The sequence below is a fragment of the Oncorhynchus nerka genome, linkage group LG11 (assembly GCF_034236695.1).
Source record: "Oncorhynchus nerka isolate Pitt River linkage group LG11, Oner_Uvic_2.0, whole genome shotgun sequence".
In the NCBI taxonomy this organism is placed as follows: Eukaryota; Metazoa; Chordata; class Actinopteri; order Salmoniformes; family Salmonidae; genus Oncorhynchus; species Oncorhynchus nerka.
Window position 1 is genome coordinate 29,631,257 of NC_088406.1, and position 19,609 is coordinate 29,650,865.

The 19,609-nt window shown below is 42.0% G+C and overlaps 1 protein-coding gene across 2 annotated transcripts in view; it reads left to right on the forward strand.

Annotated features, from left to right (window-relative positions):
* b3gat1a (beta-1,3-glucuronyltransferase 1 (glucuronosyltransferase P) a) overlaps positions 1–19,609 on the forward strand; it is a 103,071-nt gene that overhangs the window by 77,716 nt on the left and 5,746 nt on the right. Inside the window, exons 3-6 of one of the 2 annotated variants that reach the window (XM_029672261.2) lie at positions 12,973–13,133; positions 13,810–13,952; positions 15,496–15,567; positions 15,666–16,177. In XM_029672261.2, the coding sequence (XP_029528121.2) occupies positions 13,841–13,952; positions 15,496–15,567; positions 15,666–16,177 (696 nt within the window). In that variant the 5' untranslated portion in view covers positions 12,973–13,133; positions 13,810–13,840. The remainder of the gene's footprint in view (positions 1–12,972; positions 13,134–13,809; positions 13,953–15,495; positions 15,568–15,665; positions 16,178–19,609) is intronic. The other variant, XM_029672262.2, reaches the window with a different exon arrangement.

The following is a 19,609-nucleotide window of genomic DNA, read 5'->3' on the forward strand; positions in this document are numbered from 1 at the left end:
TGGTGCTCTTCACAAAATAGATGGCCTCATGAGGAAGGAAAATTATGTGGATATATGGAAGCAACATCTCAAGACATCAGTCAGGAAGTTAAAGCTTGGTCGCAATTTTTTTTTATTTTAATTTTATTTTACTAGGCAAGTCAGTTAAGAACAAATTCTTATTTTCAATGACAGCCTAGGAACAGTGGGTTAACTGCCTGTTCAGGGGCAGAATGACAGATTTGTACCTTGTCAGCTCGGGGGTTACTAGTCCAATGCTCTAACCACTAGGCTACCCTGCCGCCCCAAATGGGTCTTCCAAATGGACAATGACCCCAAGCATACTTCCAAAGTTGGGGCAAAATGGCTTAGGGACATCAAAGTCAAGGTATTGGAGTGGCCATCGCAAAGCCCTGACCTCAATCCTATAGAAAATCTGTGGGCAGAACTGAAAAAGCGTGTGTGAGCAAGGAGGCCTACAAACCTTATTCAGTTACACCAGCTCTGTCAGGAGGAATGGGCCAAAATTCACCCAAATTATTGTGGGAAGCTTGTGGAAACGTTTGACCCAAGCTACCTGAAACGTTTGACCCAAGTTAAACAATTTAAAGGCAATACTACCAAATACTAATTGAGTACATGTAAACTTCTGACCTACTGGGAATGCGATGAAACAAATAAAAGCTGAAATAAATCATTCTCTCTACTATTACGCCGACATTTCACATTCTTAAAATAAAGTGGTGATCCTAACTGACCTAACACAGGGAATTTTTACTGGGATTAAATGTCAGGAATTGTGAAAAACTGAGTTTAAATGTATCTGGCTAAGGTGTATGTAAACTTCTGACTTCAACTGTAGATGGCATCTGATGAAGAAAACAGGTGACTGCATAATAACCACAATGATCACACATTGTCACTGTGGCATTGGTCATATTTCAATGTGACATAGGATTAATATCTCAAACACGGCATACATCACGTCAGATTCCAAATCAGTGGATTTGTGTGACTTTTGTGTGACAAACCATGCAGGGTAGGGGGGAAAAAAACCTTTGAATTGCCCAATCAGGAGGCCTAATCGGAGGAGAAAGTCCCAGGTCTGCGGATAAAGGATTGTGTGATTGAATGCAGTGCTGACGGCACCTGATTACAGTCGCCGTGCTAGCATCCATAACCCCCAATAACTTAATTAAAGGGAAATATTCCATCTCATTCCCCTGAAATTTACAGCTGGGCGTTTTAATTGGATCCATTTCCTCTGGTAATTCTGCATCCCCTGGGGTCCTCATTAGTGCTACTGGGTCCCTTGGGTGCACCATGGTTTAGACTCCCGGCTAAACAGACTACAGCCTCCCAGCTCCCACAGGACAGATATAAGTTCTGTTAATGGACAGCGTGAAGGAAGGAACAATTGTCCCGCTGTCTTGATTGTGTGATCCTATCACTATGCTCTAGCTGGCAAGGGTCATGGAGGGATAGGGCTTGGAGACAGAGGGTTCATGGAAACAAAGGTTTTTATTATGGAATCATCATCTGAGATTTCTGAGCCACCTGGTCCAGAAGGGTATTGTTGGCATGGTTGCACTGTCTGGCAGTGCCACTGGAGAGGTACAGTATATAATGGAATGGTGTATTCTTCTTTGTTATCAATAGCCTACCAGTTAGTTTAGCTCTATTCCTTCTACTGTATGTATCTGACGATCCTAGTCTCATTTACAGACATTCAAATTAGATAGCTATCTCTCGATGTGATGATGGCTGGCGAGAATAGATTATCCTGACTAGATTATTAGCCTCTGAGTGTTGGAATAGCCAGAATAGGGCATGTGATCAAAGTCAACGATGAGTCTCTCTGCAAAGTCATCTTCCAGCCGAGACAGTGACAGTATACTGTTCTGTAGCATCAGCAGATGCAGAAATGCTGTGTCAACAATGATCTGCGAGTGTCATTTTTCTGTTCCCTCCAGCGCTTTGGAATGTGACTCTGTATATTGGATAGCACCACTGATGTACAAGGACAGCAGAGGTAAAAGGGCTGACAAAAATATGCCAACCAGTCGGTTATTTGAGATGGCAAAAACAGTGGAGTATGGAGAGATGAGCATTGAAATGTCAGAGGCCCCTCGTTAAGAAGTGAACTTAAACTTAAGACGAGTCATTTTCAGTTAGGCCTCTGGATGAACTAAACAAATAGGACTACTTAATTAATAGTTATGTCTAGGGTGACACTTATTTGGTATTTCACCAAGGGGTTTTAAATGTCATGTCTTCTCAAAATGTTTTAATCCCAGTCTGTGCAGAGTACACTTTGAAGTTTTTGAGCAAATGCTTCAACTCTACATTCTCTATCTTTAGACAGGTTAGCTGACAACGTCACTACAACGATGCGCACGCTTCAATGGGCCAGAAGGCCATGTGTTGTTATGATTCTGGATGGCCAGATAGCTAGCAACAATAACAAGAGGCTGCCATGTGGGGAATCGTATGAGACTTGTTTCAACTATTTTTTATCTTGTTCTTGATACCGTGCCTTGTTTTGAGGTGTTTTGACTCAATAGCCTACCAGTTAGTTTAGCTCTATTCCTTCTACTGTATTATCGCTAAAACATTATAAAATATTGCTAAAATTCGCTAGCTAGCTAACTAACAACTGCAACAATGTATTTGAGAGACAACAAGTGCTCATTGTGTAAATGTATTTATGTTTTCAATGAATATTGGAGACAAAATATAGCTTATAAAACCCTGTCAGTTTTGTCCCATAGTTGGCATGTGTCAAATTTCTTGCTAAACAACCAACCCATTTATTAATTGCTGAAACTGTGTCAGTTACATATGATGAATTGGCTGCAGTAGCTTTACCTGAAATACATCCTTCAAGACTTTAAAGGTTAAATAAATAAGATGGTTTATTTTTTGTATAATAACATGTCATGTTTCTTTACTAAACAAACTACAGGGTGGCCTTGTTGCGCATATAGAAAGCCTTAGCTGTAATGCTCAGTATTAAGTAGCTTGATAGGCCATGCCCATGCCTCACATCATTCTGCTTTTAGTTGAATGAGTTAAATGAGATTAATCTATCTATACTAGCTTTTCATTTAGACTCAAATCAGCAGCTAGACGGGCAAACATAACACACAACTCTAAATTCAGAGTAGCCAATCCAGTGCCTGTATGAAGGTCAACATGTGTTCCTGCGGGCTGCATTACCAAACTGAATCACTCTCATATAGTAAGCAAAAGTGTGCAGGAACCAACTAAAAGCTAGCTCTGTGTCTAATTACCAAAGCTATTAAATAAAACTCCATAACAAAATTGTTTATTTCAGGGGTCTGCCTTTTAGTGACAGGTTAAAAGCGAATGAAAGCATGTCATGCCAACAGTCTCATGATTTATGCAACTAAGAAAACAACAGGGACGTACAGAAATGGTGCCCATGTAGACTGGTAAATGATGTGTATGGTGACACACTAATGCAAGTCTACATTGAAATCAATGTCCAGTTAAAACTTATCCCCCTTATAATGGTCATCATCCATATCGTTGATATTCAGATTCATAATGTTGTCAAGGCATTTAAAATAGCTGCTTAGTGCTATTTTATGTTCATGTTCAACTACCTTATACGTATTGTGTTACAGTAATTCAATAAATACCATCAATGTGAGTTTTCCTAAAGGTTGCTATTAACAATACAGCCACAGCCACAGCTCATGGTTTCAGTCTGTTCTGGTATTATTCTCTCTCCTTATCATTCCTTTACCAATTATTTTCCAAGCCCAACACAAATCATGTGCTGGCTGCCTCAGCCTTGGATTAATTCCCTCTGGTTTAATTAGTGATGATCAGATTCATAATGCTATATTTTTCCACTCCACACAGGCATATACAGTAATTGGGGACTTTGGCTCTTGAGAAGGCTTTATGTGAAGAATCCATCATCTCTCCCCCATCAGGGGAACAGGCTACCACCAGGGCATGCTATGGCATCTGAGAGGAGAGGACGGTGGGGAATGTTGGCCTAAACTCCCACTCAATATACTAACTTTAATTAACTCATGAATCTATCTAGGAGGCTCCTGGTGCTAACTCTTGGTCTATGTTTATGAGTGGGCCTGATCTATGGCTAGATTAATCATACTTCTCTGTTCCACACTGAACACTGGGACCTTAGGGACCTTACTATATTTACTTCTAAATGGTGCATGATTATGGCAATGAACTGAACAATTGTACAATCTACCGTTTTTCACCAAAAGGTCAGATTCTGACACCCATTACATTTCTAAATGTGCTGTGATAGCATTCAGTACAATGCTGATGGCTCATGAACCGTTTACATGAGATTCATCTCACGTTTTGTAGATGTCATGGAACAAATTATTGCTAAACAAACCATTCAGTGTGTCCAGTGCCTGTGGTGTAGAATAGCCATGCATCAGCAGCATACAGCTCCACACAGTGAAATACGCGCTTTAAAATACAATACTATTTCTTTAGGACTGAGAATCAGCATTTAAAAATTGAGCGTAACTGATGGTGTATCACTGTATCACACAAGTCAAATAAAATAATTGCACAATGACAAAAAAAATAAGAATGGATGAAGTGAATACAGTGTTGGGTGAATAAACCCTATGAATATGTTTGTGAAAAGATTCTGCTAGGTTGTACGTCACGTCACGCTGAATTGTGGTGCTCTGTGGTACAATGACGGAAAGCAGTCTCCCTCATAAAGCTTTGCTTTATCTTGGCCAGGTCGCAGTTGTAAATGAGAACTTGTTCTCAACTGGCCTACCTGGTTAAATAAAGGTGAAATAAAAATTGTGTGTCCTAGATCTCCTACAAGAGGCATACGTCTTGACCTTTTACTTGTTTTCCTAATCATATTAGTTTACCGCCACACATTGGTCACTATGAGACATGTCATGACATGACCTGATCTTTACCCTTTGCCCGAGGTTTCAGTTTCAGTCCCCATGGTCATAGGGAATGTCTGTGTGCTTTCTACCCAAGGTGTGAGTGCCTCATCTCAGGTTGCCTTGCCTGGCTGAGCTGTTGCACATCAATTCAAGGGGAAAGTGGTAGACAGGCTGAGGTTATCAACAGAGAATAACCTGCCTTGGAATGGGCGCCTAAATCTTTCATCAATGCTGAGGCAGCCGACTCTGGACAGGACCCCAGCCATCAATCAAGGGCAACCCACAGCTGAAAATGGCTTACTTAACTTTTCCAGAAAATTAAACAGCCATTCTCATCTACATCAAATGGGAAAGTGTACTCCCCGCCGCTCTTTTGGACTGATTAAGTTATTAAGCAGCATTAAAGTGGACAGAGTGCCAGCCTTGTGTTAAGCAAAGCAAGGAGTGTAAATCTACACAGGCTGCCTTAACAGTACGTGGAAAGGAGACGGTCTTGAGTGCCCACACCCATTAGGCACAGAGATGGATTATCTTTGATTACACGCCAACTTGCTCACTTCCGTGCAGCATAAGCCTACAATAGGGAAAGTCTCATTCTTATAATAAACCATGAGAGAACATTGCAAAATAGAGAATTCTTTCTGTAAAATGTATATTTTGATGGTGAGAAGAATGTAGTCACTTTGCTCTGAATTTCACATTACCAAGACATCAGTGCAACATCTGCCCAGACTTGGTTGGCACTTGGTTGACTATACACAAAGCCCTGTTTGACTCTGTCACTCTCTGTGAATCATAGCCATTGGACCAGTATGTGGTGGCATTATACTCTGCTCCAAGGATACTCTATAGGCCCAAGTTGTTTTCTCCTATTCTCCTGTATGGTCTCTCTCCCCCTGGAGATGGAGAAGGCTATAATTATAATGGACACATCTGAGCTGTATGTACAGTAAACAAAATGTAAATAGAATTCGGTGTGCTTCAGTTTCTTATATTTACTGTAGCTCATTATGTTACAGTATTTCAATTTCTTTGTATGGAGTACCTAGAAGTTATAACACAAACCTTCAGGCTAGCACTGTATGTGCACCCACATGAATGAATGGACACACACACACACACACACACACACACACACACACACACACAGTACAAAAACAATGCTCGTTCTTGCATTATTGAACCTCTTATTTACAAAAATGTAATCAATTCTTTCATACAGTATCTGGCCCATCTTGGTTTTCGATACCTGTATTAATTCTGTCTGCTTCTCTGAATCCAATACAAGCACAATAGAGAACACAATGAAAAGTAGAGATTGTAGAAACCACTCAGCCAGGCTGTCTATTCTCAGTCATTTCTAAAGCAATTAAGGCAGTGTGAATCAATACCTCACAAATCCAGAATGAAAATTTAATGACACCTCCAGGCAAAGGTATTTTTTGTTCTGTGACAGGGACATCGATAATGACCGATCGCAGCCCCTCTCTTAGAAAGTCCCCAAGACGTCACTGAAAACTGTTCCAAGGCCTGGCTAGTTGGTAGGACACCAATAAATTAATAAGTAAGAGTGAATGATTTGCCAGACAAGTACAAAATATCTCCTCTGTGGCTCTCCAACTGAATAGAGAGTACATCAAAATGATGCCCTGGTGAAATGGCTAGGAAAAGATGGTGTTATTGTTGGTATCCCAGACATATGAGCAGATGGGAGCCAACGGTATCTCAAACGTCAGAGGCAGGCTCGATTACGAACATGGAATGTTGCCCCTTTAGTAAGCCTCCAATAGGCAACAGTAATCAACAGTAACCCTCCAATAGGCAACAGGAATCTACATTAACCCTCCAATATGCAACAGGAATCAACAGTAACCCTCCAATAGGCAACAGGAATCTACAGTAACCCTCCAATATGCAACAGGAATCAACAGTAACCCTCCAATAGGCAACAGAAATCAACAGTAACCCTCCAATAGGCAATAGGAATCTACAGTAACCCTCCAATAGGCTACAGGAGTCTACAGTATCCCCGCCAATATGCAACAGGAGTCTACAGTAACCCTCCAATATGCAACAGGAGTCTACATTAACCCTCCAATTGGCTACAGGAATCAACAGTAACCCTCCAATAGGCAACAGAAATCAACAGTAACCCTCCAATATGCAACAGGAATCAACAGTAACCCTCCAATAGGCAACAGGAGTCTACATTAACCCTCCAATAGGCAACAGGAATCTACAGTAACCCTCCAATAGGCTACAGGAGTCTACAGTAACCCCGCCAATATGCAACAGGAGTCTACAGTAACCCTCCAATATGCAACAGGAATCAACAGTAACCCTCCAATAGGCTACAGGAGTCTACAGTTACCCCACCAATATGCAACAGGAGTCTACAGTAACCCCGCCAATATGCAACAGGAGTCTACAGTAACCCCGCCAATATGCAACAGGAGTCAACAGTAACCCTCCAATATGCAACAGGAGTCTACAGTAACCCTGCCAATATGCAAGAGGAGTCAACAGTAACCCTGCCAATATGCAACAGGAGTCAACAGTAACCCTCCAATATGCAACAGGAGTCTCTTCCATAAAGCTTTCATCTACCCTCCTTGCAGATTCGTAAGAAGGAGTCATTGAGGGAGGGGAGGGAAGGGTGCTGATTCCATTTTTGGATATAAATCAAATACAAGTTTATTGGTCTCACACACAGTTTAGCAGATGTTATAGTGGGTGCAGTGAAATGCTTATGTTACTAGGTCCTACCAATGCAGTAAAATGTCAAACAGGTACACAATAATCAATAAAAAAACTGAAAGAACAACAAGAAATCAAGAAATGTCAGAACGAATCTAATTAACAACCCAAATAGCACTGTAACAGGGGAGGCAGGTAGCCTAGTGGTTAGAGAGTTGGGACAGTAACCGAAAGCTTGCTGGATCGAATCCCAGAGCTGACAAGGTAAAAATGTGTAGTTCTGCTCCTGAATAAGGCAGTTAACCCACTGTTTCCCAGTAGGCTGTGATTGTAAATAATAATATGTTCTTAACTGTCTTGAAGAGTTAAATACAGATCAAATAAAAACATGAATCCAAATGTAATCTATATGTATCGGATGAATTTACAGAAGAAATACTAGGAATGATATGTAAAGAAGTATATTTGCATTGCTTTAGAGTGAGCCTTGACAAAAATTCAGTATATAAATAAATATATCTAAACAGTGTAACTAAAATGCAATGAACAGTAGTAGAAATATTAGAATGAGCTACACTACTGGTCAAAAGTTTTAGAACACCTACCCGTTCAAGAGTTTTTCTTTATTTTTTACTATTTTCTACATTGTAGATTAATAGTGAAGACATCAAAACTATGAAATAACATGTGGAATCTTGTAGTAACCAAAAAAGTGTTAAACAGATCAAAAATATATTTTATATTATTCAAATAGCCACCCTTTGCGTTGATGACAGCTTTGCACACTCTTGGAATTCTCTCAACCAGCTTCATGAGGTAATCACCTGGAATGCATTTCAATGAACAGGTGTGCCTTGTTGAAAGTTCATTTGTGGAATTTCTTTCCTTCTTAATGCATTGTGTTGTGACAAGGTGTGTGTGGGGGGGGGGATACAGAAGATATCCCTATTTAGTAAAACACCAAGTCCATATTATGGCAAGAACAGCTCATATAAACAAATAGAAACGACAGTCCATCATTACTTTAAGACATGAAGGTCAGTCAATACGGAACATTTCAAGAACTTTGAAAATTTCTTCAAGTGCAGTTGCAAAAACCATCAAACGCTACGATGAAAATGTCTCTCATGAGGACCGCCACAGGAATGGAAGACCTAGAGTTACCTCTGCAGCAGAGGATAAGTTCATTAGAGTTACCAGCCTCAGAAATTGCAGCCCAAATAAGTGTTTCACAGAGTTCAAGTAAGAGAATACATCTCAACATCAACTGTTCAGAGGAGACTGTGTGAATCATGGTCATGGTCGAATTGCTGCTAAGAAACCACGACTAAAGAACACTAATAATAAGAAGAGACTTGCTTCGGCCAAGAAACACGAGGGATGGACATTAGACTTTTGGAAATTTGTCTTTTGGTCTGGAGTCCAAATTGACGATTTTTGGTTCCATCCGCTGTGTCTTTGTGAGACACGATGTCGGTGAATGGATGATCTCCAAAGGTGTATTTCCCACCGTAAAGCATGGACGAGGAGGTGTTATGGTGTTATGGTGCTTTGCCAGTGACACTGTCTGTGATTTATTTAGAATTCAAGGCACAGTTAACCAGCATGGCTACCACAGCATTCTGCAGCGATATGCCATCCCATCTGGTTTGGGCTTAGTGGGGCTATCATTGTTTTTCAACAGGACAATGACCCAATACACACCCAGGCTGTGTAAGGGCTATTTTACCAAGAAGGAGAGCGATAGAGTTCTGCTTCAGATGACCTAGCCTCCACAATCCCCCGACCTCAACCAAACTGAGATGGTTTGGGATGAGTCGGACCGCAGCGTGAAGGAAAAGCAGCCAACAAGTGCTCAGCATATGTGGGAACTCATTCAAGACTGTTGTAAAAGCATTCCAGGTGAAGCAGGTTGAGAGAATGCCAAGACTGTGCAAAGCTGTCATCAAGGCAAAGGGTGACTATTTGAATAATCTCAAATATAAAATGTATTTTAATTTGTTTAACAATTTTTTGGTTACTACATGATTCCATATGTGTTATTTCATAGTTTTGATGTCTTCACTATTATTCTACAACGTAGAAAATATTCAAAATAAAGAAAAACCCTTGAATGAATAGGTGTTCTAAAACTTTTGACCAGTAGTGTATGTTGAGAATACAGTATAAAAATACACAGTACAAAACCCCAGAGCAAAATTGATAGAATTGCAGGAAATTTGCTTCCGGACCTAAATTTGGAATATAAATAATATACATGTACGTGAATGATATGTAGAGACAGTATGTGAATAGAAAAGGAGTACAGCAGTAGTTGTATAGGATGAGCATTGACTAGAATACAGCATATACATATAAAGTGGGTAAAACAGTATGTAAACATGATTAAATTGACTCGTGTTCAATGACTTTATGTAGGGCAGCAGTCTCTAAGGTGCAGGGTAGAGTACTGGGTGGTAGTCGGCTAGGGACCATGTCTGAGTTTCAGGGCAGGGTAATGGGTGGAGGCCGGCTTGTGGTGACTGTTTAACAGCCTGATGTATAATAATAACAGTCTTGTGGTATATTGTAACATACTATACATTCTCATATAGACCGGAGACGTGGAAAAAGGAGAGAAGATAACGATGTGTCAGACTTGTGTAGAGTTTAAATGATGTAACTTCAATGTGAATAGCTGTATCCTATCATAAATTTGAATTTGACTACCCTCAATGGTACATTTGCACCTCACATCCCTTATTCTCACCCCCTGTAGGTACAAAATATGGAAATATGTGTTTTGTAGTGTGCTCCTCTCCCATTTCCTGTTGTTGCAGTCATCAGGGGTGGGGTCAAAGGCTATGTAGTTCAGTACCTCCCAATCAGTGCAGCTGCCCTCTATAGCACTGTGCATTACTAACATGTAGCTACTTAACCAGCAGCAGGTACTCCCTCCATTCCTCCCTTCACGCCTGGTTAGAAGTTGTTGATGTGAAACGCTGTCGAGCGCACTGTCAGACATTGATTTTAGCAGTCTCCAGATCAAACACACATTTGTATTCCTTAATTTTCACATTTGTTAAGCAGTGCCATTTCTACTGTTCACCATAGTGGGGGGAGAGAAAAACACCAGCACATTCTACCCAGTTCTACAATCTAATCTGCCTGGTATTAAACTGAGACTACTAACTAGTCTACCTGGTATTGAGCTGGGACTACTACCGTAGTCTACCTGGTATTGAGCTGGGACTACTAACTAGTCTACCTGGTATTGAGCTGGGACTACTACCGTAGTCTACCTGGTATTGATCTGGGACTACTACCTAGTCTACCTGGTATTGAGCTGGGACTACTACATAGTCTACCTGGTATTGAGCTCAGACATTGGGCATTGAGAGACATGCAGAGATTAGACTTCAGCATCTTCAGCTTTCTCATGTCAGCAGATGTGAATTTGGGAATATTTTGACTTTGTTTTTCTAATGATTTCTTGATGATTAAGACCATAGCATGTTCATCCTTTTCAATCAAGATGTATAACATAACACTGTAGAGAGAAGCTGAAGGCTGTCAGGATGCATCTGTTATCTAGTTCTCTTTGATAAAGGAAAGGCAGGCTGAAATGTTGACAGTTTGTTGTGCTGTACAATGTCCAGGTTGTTTGTCTTATTCTGATCCATCACAATGTGTTGAGCTGAGGAAAGGGAACGTTCTCTTGCAGCACTCCCATTGAGAAACATGTAACCTGTGCATCACTGTGTCAGCATGGATGCAGCGATGATAGAAGAAAGCACGGATATTTTTGTCAATACAGTGAAGTATTCTCCATCTGTTCCACTTACAGTGAGTCCGTTCAAAATAGTGTTCCTGATTGCCATGCTTTCATCTGCTTGGTCGGAATTCTCAGAAAACATTCTGTAAATTGGACGAGCTTGGTCGTTGTGAGGAGAGATTGTTTAGAAATCTTGTATATTTCAAGCAAATACAGTCCCTACCGAATTACCAGGTCAGAGTCCATTTGCATTTATACTATGCCTCTATAAAAAAATGGGCCCCTGTTGTTTGCTCTGACGGATATAAAAGAAACATCTTTGCAGTTCATTTGATCTTCCATCACAAAGTGTCTAAAATTATACACCCAGTCGATCTGCAGCCGACCAATATCTGAGCTGCAGCATACACAGACATTCTGGCTCTATCGTGGCATTCATTCATTCCCATGCTTTTGGACGAGATAGGATGCTAATTGTTTCATAACATCACCATTCTCCATCCACAGCACCAGAATCTTGGCAAGAGAAGTGGCTGTATGCTCTTCTCCCAGTATCCATATCTTAGGGAGAAATGAAAACAACCTGTCACTGTCACAGATTCCTTCTGTAAACAGGACCCACTGGGCACAGACGTCAGTTCAACATCTAGTTTCGATTCACATTTGGTTGAGTTGTCAACTAACCTGAATTCACTTCGAAATCAACAGAAATTGTTACCTGCCATTGGATTTAGGTTCAAAGTTAGGTGAAAAAAATAGAACTGCCTTGACGTTGATAGCTTTTTGCAAATCCCATAAGTTTTCCACATTGATTCAACATCATCACATAGATCAGGGATCCTCAACTAGATTCAGCCACTGGCCGATTATTTACTTGAGTGGATGGTTGGGGGTCAGTGACATGATCACACAAATAATGTGCAGACTGCAAATTGACCGCAAGAAGCCCAAGCAGATATAATATTTTACTAAAACATAATTCTTTCAAACCTTGCTTATATTTGTATACGATCACATATCTCTCTATTATGCTTGGGAATACTTGGAAACATTTTCCAAAATGTAAATCACATGGAGTTGATTTCCTGGTGTTTTGACAGGTGTTTATGTCAAACAATTAAAATGAGTTGCTTTTTTCTCTGGAAACTTGGAGGGGGAGTGGGGGGTTAAAACCTGGGCCCTGGCCCGCTAGTTGGGAAGCCCTGACGTGGAAACGATGATGATTCAACCAGTTTTTGCCCAGTGATGAATGACATTAGCCCTAATTGGAGTTCTGTACTGTAGTCCTCTGACGCTCCTGCTCTTGAATGGTAGTTCTGTGATGGTTGAGACAGGGACATTACATTGTGGATGCACATGCAGTTGAGGTAGATTGCTAGGCAACCTTTTCCGATACTCGAGTACAGTTATTGACTCCTAGAGTTGACACAAGAATGAAGCTCACTGAGTTGATGTTGTCATCTTTGGAGTGCTGGTAAACATGGGGCTGTGTTTCTGGAAGGGTTTGGTCTGAATGGCATCCTAATGTGACTGATGTCATGTCTTCCTATAATGTGACTGACTGATGACATAATGCGGTGACTAAGCCCTGACCGGTTGTTTTCCATCCAGCTCTCCGGGTGGTGTTTCCTGGGTGTGTCAGGAGGAGGCATGGCTGGTTGAGATGTCGTGGACGATCACACCACTCAGCTAGACGTGCTGCTGCTGCGCTGTGTGGGCCTGGCTCCTGCAGCTGCACCATTGATGGTGCCGTGATCCAGTTCTAACCGTGGGTGAGGAATCATAGTCATTTACCATACTCATCAACATGTTTAGCACACTACATTCAGCCATTGTAATATGGCCATAGGTCCGCTTATGATAGGCTTTAATGAGTGCATGATACCATAGTAGTCTCACAGCACGTATGCCTTCCACAGCACAAACACATTGATCCATAAGTCTAATCACTGATATTCCTAAGCAATGAAATGTGCATATTGAAAAGGGGCAACATGATTTGTTCCACATAGTGTCTGTCTGTATACAGTTCTAGATACTCAGGCAGCACAACAATGGCAATTTCCTCTGAGGACTTCCCATTGCCTGCTCTCCACTTGACGCAGTAAAAAACTGCTTAAAACTCTTCTTGACCCATTTCTTTATCAGTGGAAGGCTTTTATGGGGCTTATGTTTATGTGTCAGATGCATTCACACTTTGGAAATGAAGTCTTCTGCCTGACAGCATGTGTATAAATGGAGTATTTATACGCCGGGAAGATAAACAGAATTGACAAGGTATTATATCGCTGTGCTAAAAGACTGTCAGCTTCCTCAGGGTAGAAAAAGTCAGTGGCTCTCTCAGCCAACCCACCACATCTTGTCATTTTGAAATAAAATTCAGAGTGGATAATTTAACTAGAGGCCTTTGTTGCTGACATGTTTGTCGCTCCTCCTCTCTCCTGGCAGGTAATGACGAGACATAAAACCAATCCTGGAGATGTCGAAGAGAAGAGACATTCTTGCCATCGTGTTGATAGTGTTACCGTGGACTCTGCTCATCACCGTTTGGCACCAAAGCGCAATCGCTCCGCTGCTCGCCATCCACAAGGGTACATCCTCCACTTTCTCATAGGTCCTCTGTTGAATGGTGTAGAAATATTCAATACTCATCCAATCCAATCAGGTCACATGCCCAGTCACAGAACATAATGGTACAGTACATACAGTACAACACATGCCTTCCACAGGGTCTGTTACAGATCCCTATGTGGTGGTGTGCATTATCAGACTGTAACATAGGTCATTTGTCAGTTGAGGCTATCAAAATTGCACTTCTTGGTAAGTGTCCTTTGATTCACACAGCCCCATCTGCAGCTTGTGCTTGGTGCTATGGTCTTCAGCAGTCATTCAGCTAATCTATTTAGCAGTTAAACTGTAGCAGACTTTTCAAATCAAAAGGAGACTAAATTAATTTCTAATGCCCTTTAATCAGCATCTGAAATAATAATCACTGTTCCCTAATAGCTCCCAGGCAGGCTTTATTGAATCTCCTGAGTCAATGTGTTTGTGCGGCTTCCACATACTGTACACAAGCCTGAGATGTTACCACACTCTCACATTATGAACCCCCCCCCCCCCCATAAATGTGACCCTAAGTTACATAATAAACCAACAGTGTGAGTACAGTACTCTGTCTGGTGAACAGAACCATAGTTAAAAGGTCAAATGCAGCTGTTTTTATCTCAATATCAAATCCTTTCTGCGTAACAATGAGGTACCTTACTATTTTTTTATTTTATTAAAATTGTCAAAAAGAAACAAAAATAGCAATATCTCAAGCAAGGATTTCGCTAGAACTGTCTGGGAGTGTTCTGAGTGAGGAGCCTAATTGGATGAACCTAATGGGAGGGATATGTAACCTGAAGCTAGCCATTTTGGCAGAGAGGTTTGAAACTCTTTGTTATTGGTCTATTAACGTATACCGCCGGGTGATGTAGCCAGGTAGGCCAAAATTTCTGGTATTTTCAAACAGCTCTTACACTAAAACAGCATTAGCATCATTTTCACAATGTCACAGTATTATACCAACCTCAGTGTGGCAATATATATATATATAAAACGCAGAATCATTTTATTTTTGACAGCACTGGGCTTTTAAGGTGACAGTAAATCAATAGCGTTCTTTGTCTCTTTCCATTTGCCATCAAGGTAATATAGGCAGGTTTCCACAAATCATCATCTTCTCCTTGTTTGGTCTTAAAAGGAGCAGGGGGTTGCCAGATTGCTTTCTGTCAGCCACCGCAGAACATCTGGCCATCAGAAGATTGTGTTAATCTGCTGTGTGACGCAGAAATACCATTTTTATGTCTGAAAGAGGATCCTCCGCTCTAACTGAGCACCGATAAAGATTGCCATTAGCTATGGAACAATGTGGGGAGAAATTAACTATGTTAATGATACAATAATTATATTCTATCCATCATAGAGGGCTATGGGGGCCACATAATCATAGCTCCACTACTGGAATAGACCCTGTCCCTGCCACGGCTGTTCCAGCTGAATGAGTAGGGGCAGCCAGGGGAGCCGCTGCCCTAACCAAACTGTAGCCATGATGTCCCCTCACCTCACGCTGCCTGCTTTCGCTTTTTGCAGCCTGTCACCACCTAGTAAAAGAGATCTTTATCATACCAGAGAGGCTTGCAGTCCATCGACACCGACTCGCAGGTACTTGCCTCTTGCATTGTGTCGCCTGAGATTATACAGCGGGCGACCCCGCTTCCGGGGCGTGCTAATGCCTTACATGTCTTCCTGTTCCCCTGCAGATGACGGAGCCGACAGAGGGCGGAGGGAGGCGGGCCAGTCCAGCGACTCTAAGGAGTACTGCTCCTCTGATAAGGACATAGTGGAGGTGGTGAGGACGGAGTATGTGTACACGCGGCCACCGCCATGGTCCGATGGGTTGCCCACCATCCACATAATCACCCCCACCTACAGCCGCCCAGTCCAGAAGGCAGAGCTGACGCGGCTGGCCAACACCTTCCTCCACGTGGCCAACCTGCACTGGATCCTGGTGGAAGACTCTCAGAGGAGGACCCCGCTCGTTACACGCATGCTCCGGGAAACGGGTCTCAACTACACCCACCTGAACGTGGAGACTCCCAGGAACTATAAGCTGCGTGGGGACACGCGGGATCCCAGGATACCCCGGGGCACCATGCAGAGGAACCTGGCACTGCGCTGGCTCAGAGAGACCTTCAACTCCAACAGCAGCCAGGCAGGCATTGTCTACTTCGCTGATGACGACAACACCTATAGCCTGGAGCTGTTTGAGGAGGTCAGTACAGGCCTGGGGCTCGCTGGGATCTCATGGCCACATACGGTCCACTAGATTCACTTTTGTGTCACTGAATATAATGGTAGTGGGGAGTTTACGGCACATAATGTAAATATTTTTGTTATTTTATTTATTTCAACATGAATGGTGGCTACTCCTACTCCTAGTACAGTAGTAATATATTGTGGTTATTACCTGAAATATTTTGATTCCCATTGCCAACAACAGTGGTTCGAGGATAAGTTTGAACTTAGTAGTCAGTGCCTCAGGCCATCCATTTTGACTCAAGACAGATTGGCTTGAATGGATGCTGTTAGGCCCTGAGGCATTAGCCTCAGATCTTGTTAGTGTGAAGGGGGCAAGTTATAAATGGTGCGATCCATATCGATGGGTCGGTTATTACCTTTCCCTGGAAAGGTGCTCTCCCTCTCTCTATAATCCTTCCATCACTTACACCCAGCACCAGCACTCTTTATAGGGGGGAGTAACAACCCATAGGGCTGAGCTTGAGCTAGCTGCCTCTGGGCTGACCGATAGAGAGTCAGTGAGAAACCACTCCGACCCAACTGACAGAGCAGTAAATATCAGACCATTCTCATCGACCTGCTAACAGGTGTAAGTCATGGAGGGGATGGCTATAACAGCTACATGTGAAGAGGTTGAAAGTAGACATCGATCTAAGAGATTGCAGTTGGATATGCCATGTTGTTGTGATCTGGACTTGAATTAACCTGAATGGAAAGATGCCAGCTTGTTCAGCTTGACCTGACATTTGAAATATGAAAACTGGTACAAATTAAATCATTCATACACTCATGTAAAATAGATGCTATCCAGAACCTAAAAGGGTTCTTCTTCCATAGGAGAACCCTTTGAAGAACCCTTTTTGGTTCCAGAAAGAACCCTTTTGAGTCCAGATTGTAACCCAACAGGGTTCTGAGGGTTTTCCATGGAACCCAAAAGAGTTCTGCCTGGAACCAAAAAGTGTTCTACGTTGAACCAAAAAGGGTTATCTTATGCTGACAGCTGAAGAACCCTTTTGGAACCCTTTTTTCTAAGAGTGTAATATCATGAACTCTTGCCCAGAGTTGTCAGTAATGTGATAATACGACAGGTTACAAAAACAACGGCTGAATCAAATACATACAGCAAGGAACTGTAATGGCCAACCTAACCTTCTGTTGTTGCTCCATTACATCATATTAAGCAGATTCTCTCACCCAGAGCAGAAGCAAAATTGTGCTTCTCTACCCTCCGTTATAAGTCCAGACCAAACCATAGGAAACATTCCATGTCGAGAGACATAGGTAGAGACTAGAGGTCGACCGATTATGATTTTTCAACTCCGATACCGATAATTGGAGGACCAAAAAAGCCGATAGCGATTAATCGGCCGATTTAAAAAATAAATAAAAAAGTATTTGTAATAATGACAATTACAACAATACTGAATTAACACTTATTTTAACTTAATATAATACATCAATAAAATCAATTTAGCCTCAAATAAATAATGAAACATGTTCAATTTGGTTTAAATAATGCAAAAACAAAGTGTTGGAGAAGAACGTAAAAATGCAATATGTGCTATGTAAGAAAGCTAACGTTTAAGTTCCTTGCTCAGAACATGAGAACATATGAAAGCTGGTGGTTCCTTTTAACATGAGTCTTCAATATTCCCAGGTAAGAAGTTTTAGGTTGTAGTTATTATAGGACTATTTCCCTCTATACCATTTGTATTTCATTAACCTTTGACTATTGGATGTTCTTATAGGCACTTTAGTATTGCCAGTGTGACAGTAAAGCTTCAGTCCCTCTCCTCACTCCTCCCTGGGCTCGAACCAGCAACACAACGACAACAGCCACCACATCGAAGCAGCCTTACCCATGCAGAGCAAGGGAAACAACCACCCCAAAGCTCAGAGCGATTAGCGCGCGCTAACTAGCCAGCCATTTAGCGCAATGCTTGACGCACAACTAAGAGCTGCTGGCAAAATGTACGAAAGTGCTGTTTGAATGAATGTTTACGCGCCTACCACCGCTCAGTCAGATACTTAGATACTTGTATGCTCAGTCAGATTATATGCAACACAGGACACGCTAATATCTAGTAATATCATCAACCATGTGTAGTTAACTAGTGATTATGATTGATTGTTTTTTATAATATAAGTTTAATGCTAGCTAGCAACTTACCTTGGCGTACTGCATTTGCGTAACAGGCAGTCTCCTTGTGGAATGCAACGAGAGGCAGGTCGTTATTGCGTTGGACTAGTTAACTGTAAGGTTGCAAGATTGAATCCCCCGAGCTGACAAGGTGAAAATCTGTCTTTCTGCCCCTGAACGAGGCAGTTAACCCACCGTTCCTAGGCCGTCATTGAAAATAAGAATGTGTTCTTAACTGACTTGCCTAATTAAATAAAGATTAAATAAAGGTGTAAAAAAAAAAAAAAAAAAAAAAAAAAAATCGGCAAATCGGCGCCCAAAAATACCGATTTCCAATTGTTATGAAAACTTGAAATCGGCCCTAATTAATCGGCCATTACGATTAATCGGTCGACCTCTAGTAGACTCTGCTGTGAATTGTTAAAAGTAAAATAAGTTATAGATACACAAAAGTATGTGGACACCCCTTCAAATTAGTGGATTAGGCTATTTCATCCACACCCGTTGCTGACAGGTGAGCACACCGTCATGCAATCTCCATAGACAAACATTGGGAGTGGAATGCCCTTACTGAAGAGCTCAGTGGCATTCAACGTGGCACCGTCATGGGATGCCACCTTTCCATCAAGTCAGCTCGTCAAATTTCTGCCCTGCTAGAGCTGCCCAATCAACTGTAATTGCTGTTATTGTGAAGTGGAAACGTCTAGCAACAACAACTGCTCAGCCACGAAGTGGTAGGCCACACAAGCTCACAGAATGGGACCACCAAGTGCTGAAACATGTAGAGCGTAAAAATCGTCTGTCCTCGGTTGCAACACTCACTACCAAGTTCCAAACTGCCTCTGGAAGCAACTTCAGCACAATAACTGTTCGTCTGGAGCTTCATGGAATTAGTTTCCATGGCCGAGCAGCCGCGCACAAGCCTAAGATTACCATGTGCGATGTCAAGTACACCGGAAGGAGCGGTGTAATGCTCGCCACCATTGGACTCTGGAGCAGTGGAAACGCGTTCTCTGGAGTGATGAATCATGATCCACCATCTGGCAGTTCGACAGACAAATCTGGGTTTAGTGGGTGCCAGAAGTACGCTACCTCCCCCAATGCATAGTGCCAACGGTAAAGTTTAAAGAGGAGGAATAATGGTCTGGGGCTGTTTTTCACAGAGCCCTGACCTCAACCCCATCGAACACCTTTGGGATGAATTGGAACGCAGACTGCGAGCCAGGCCTAATCCCCAACATCAGTGCCCAACCTCACTAATGCTCT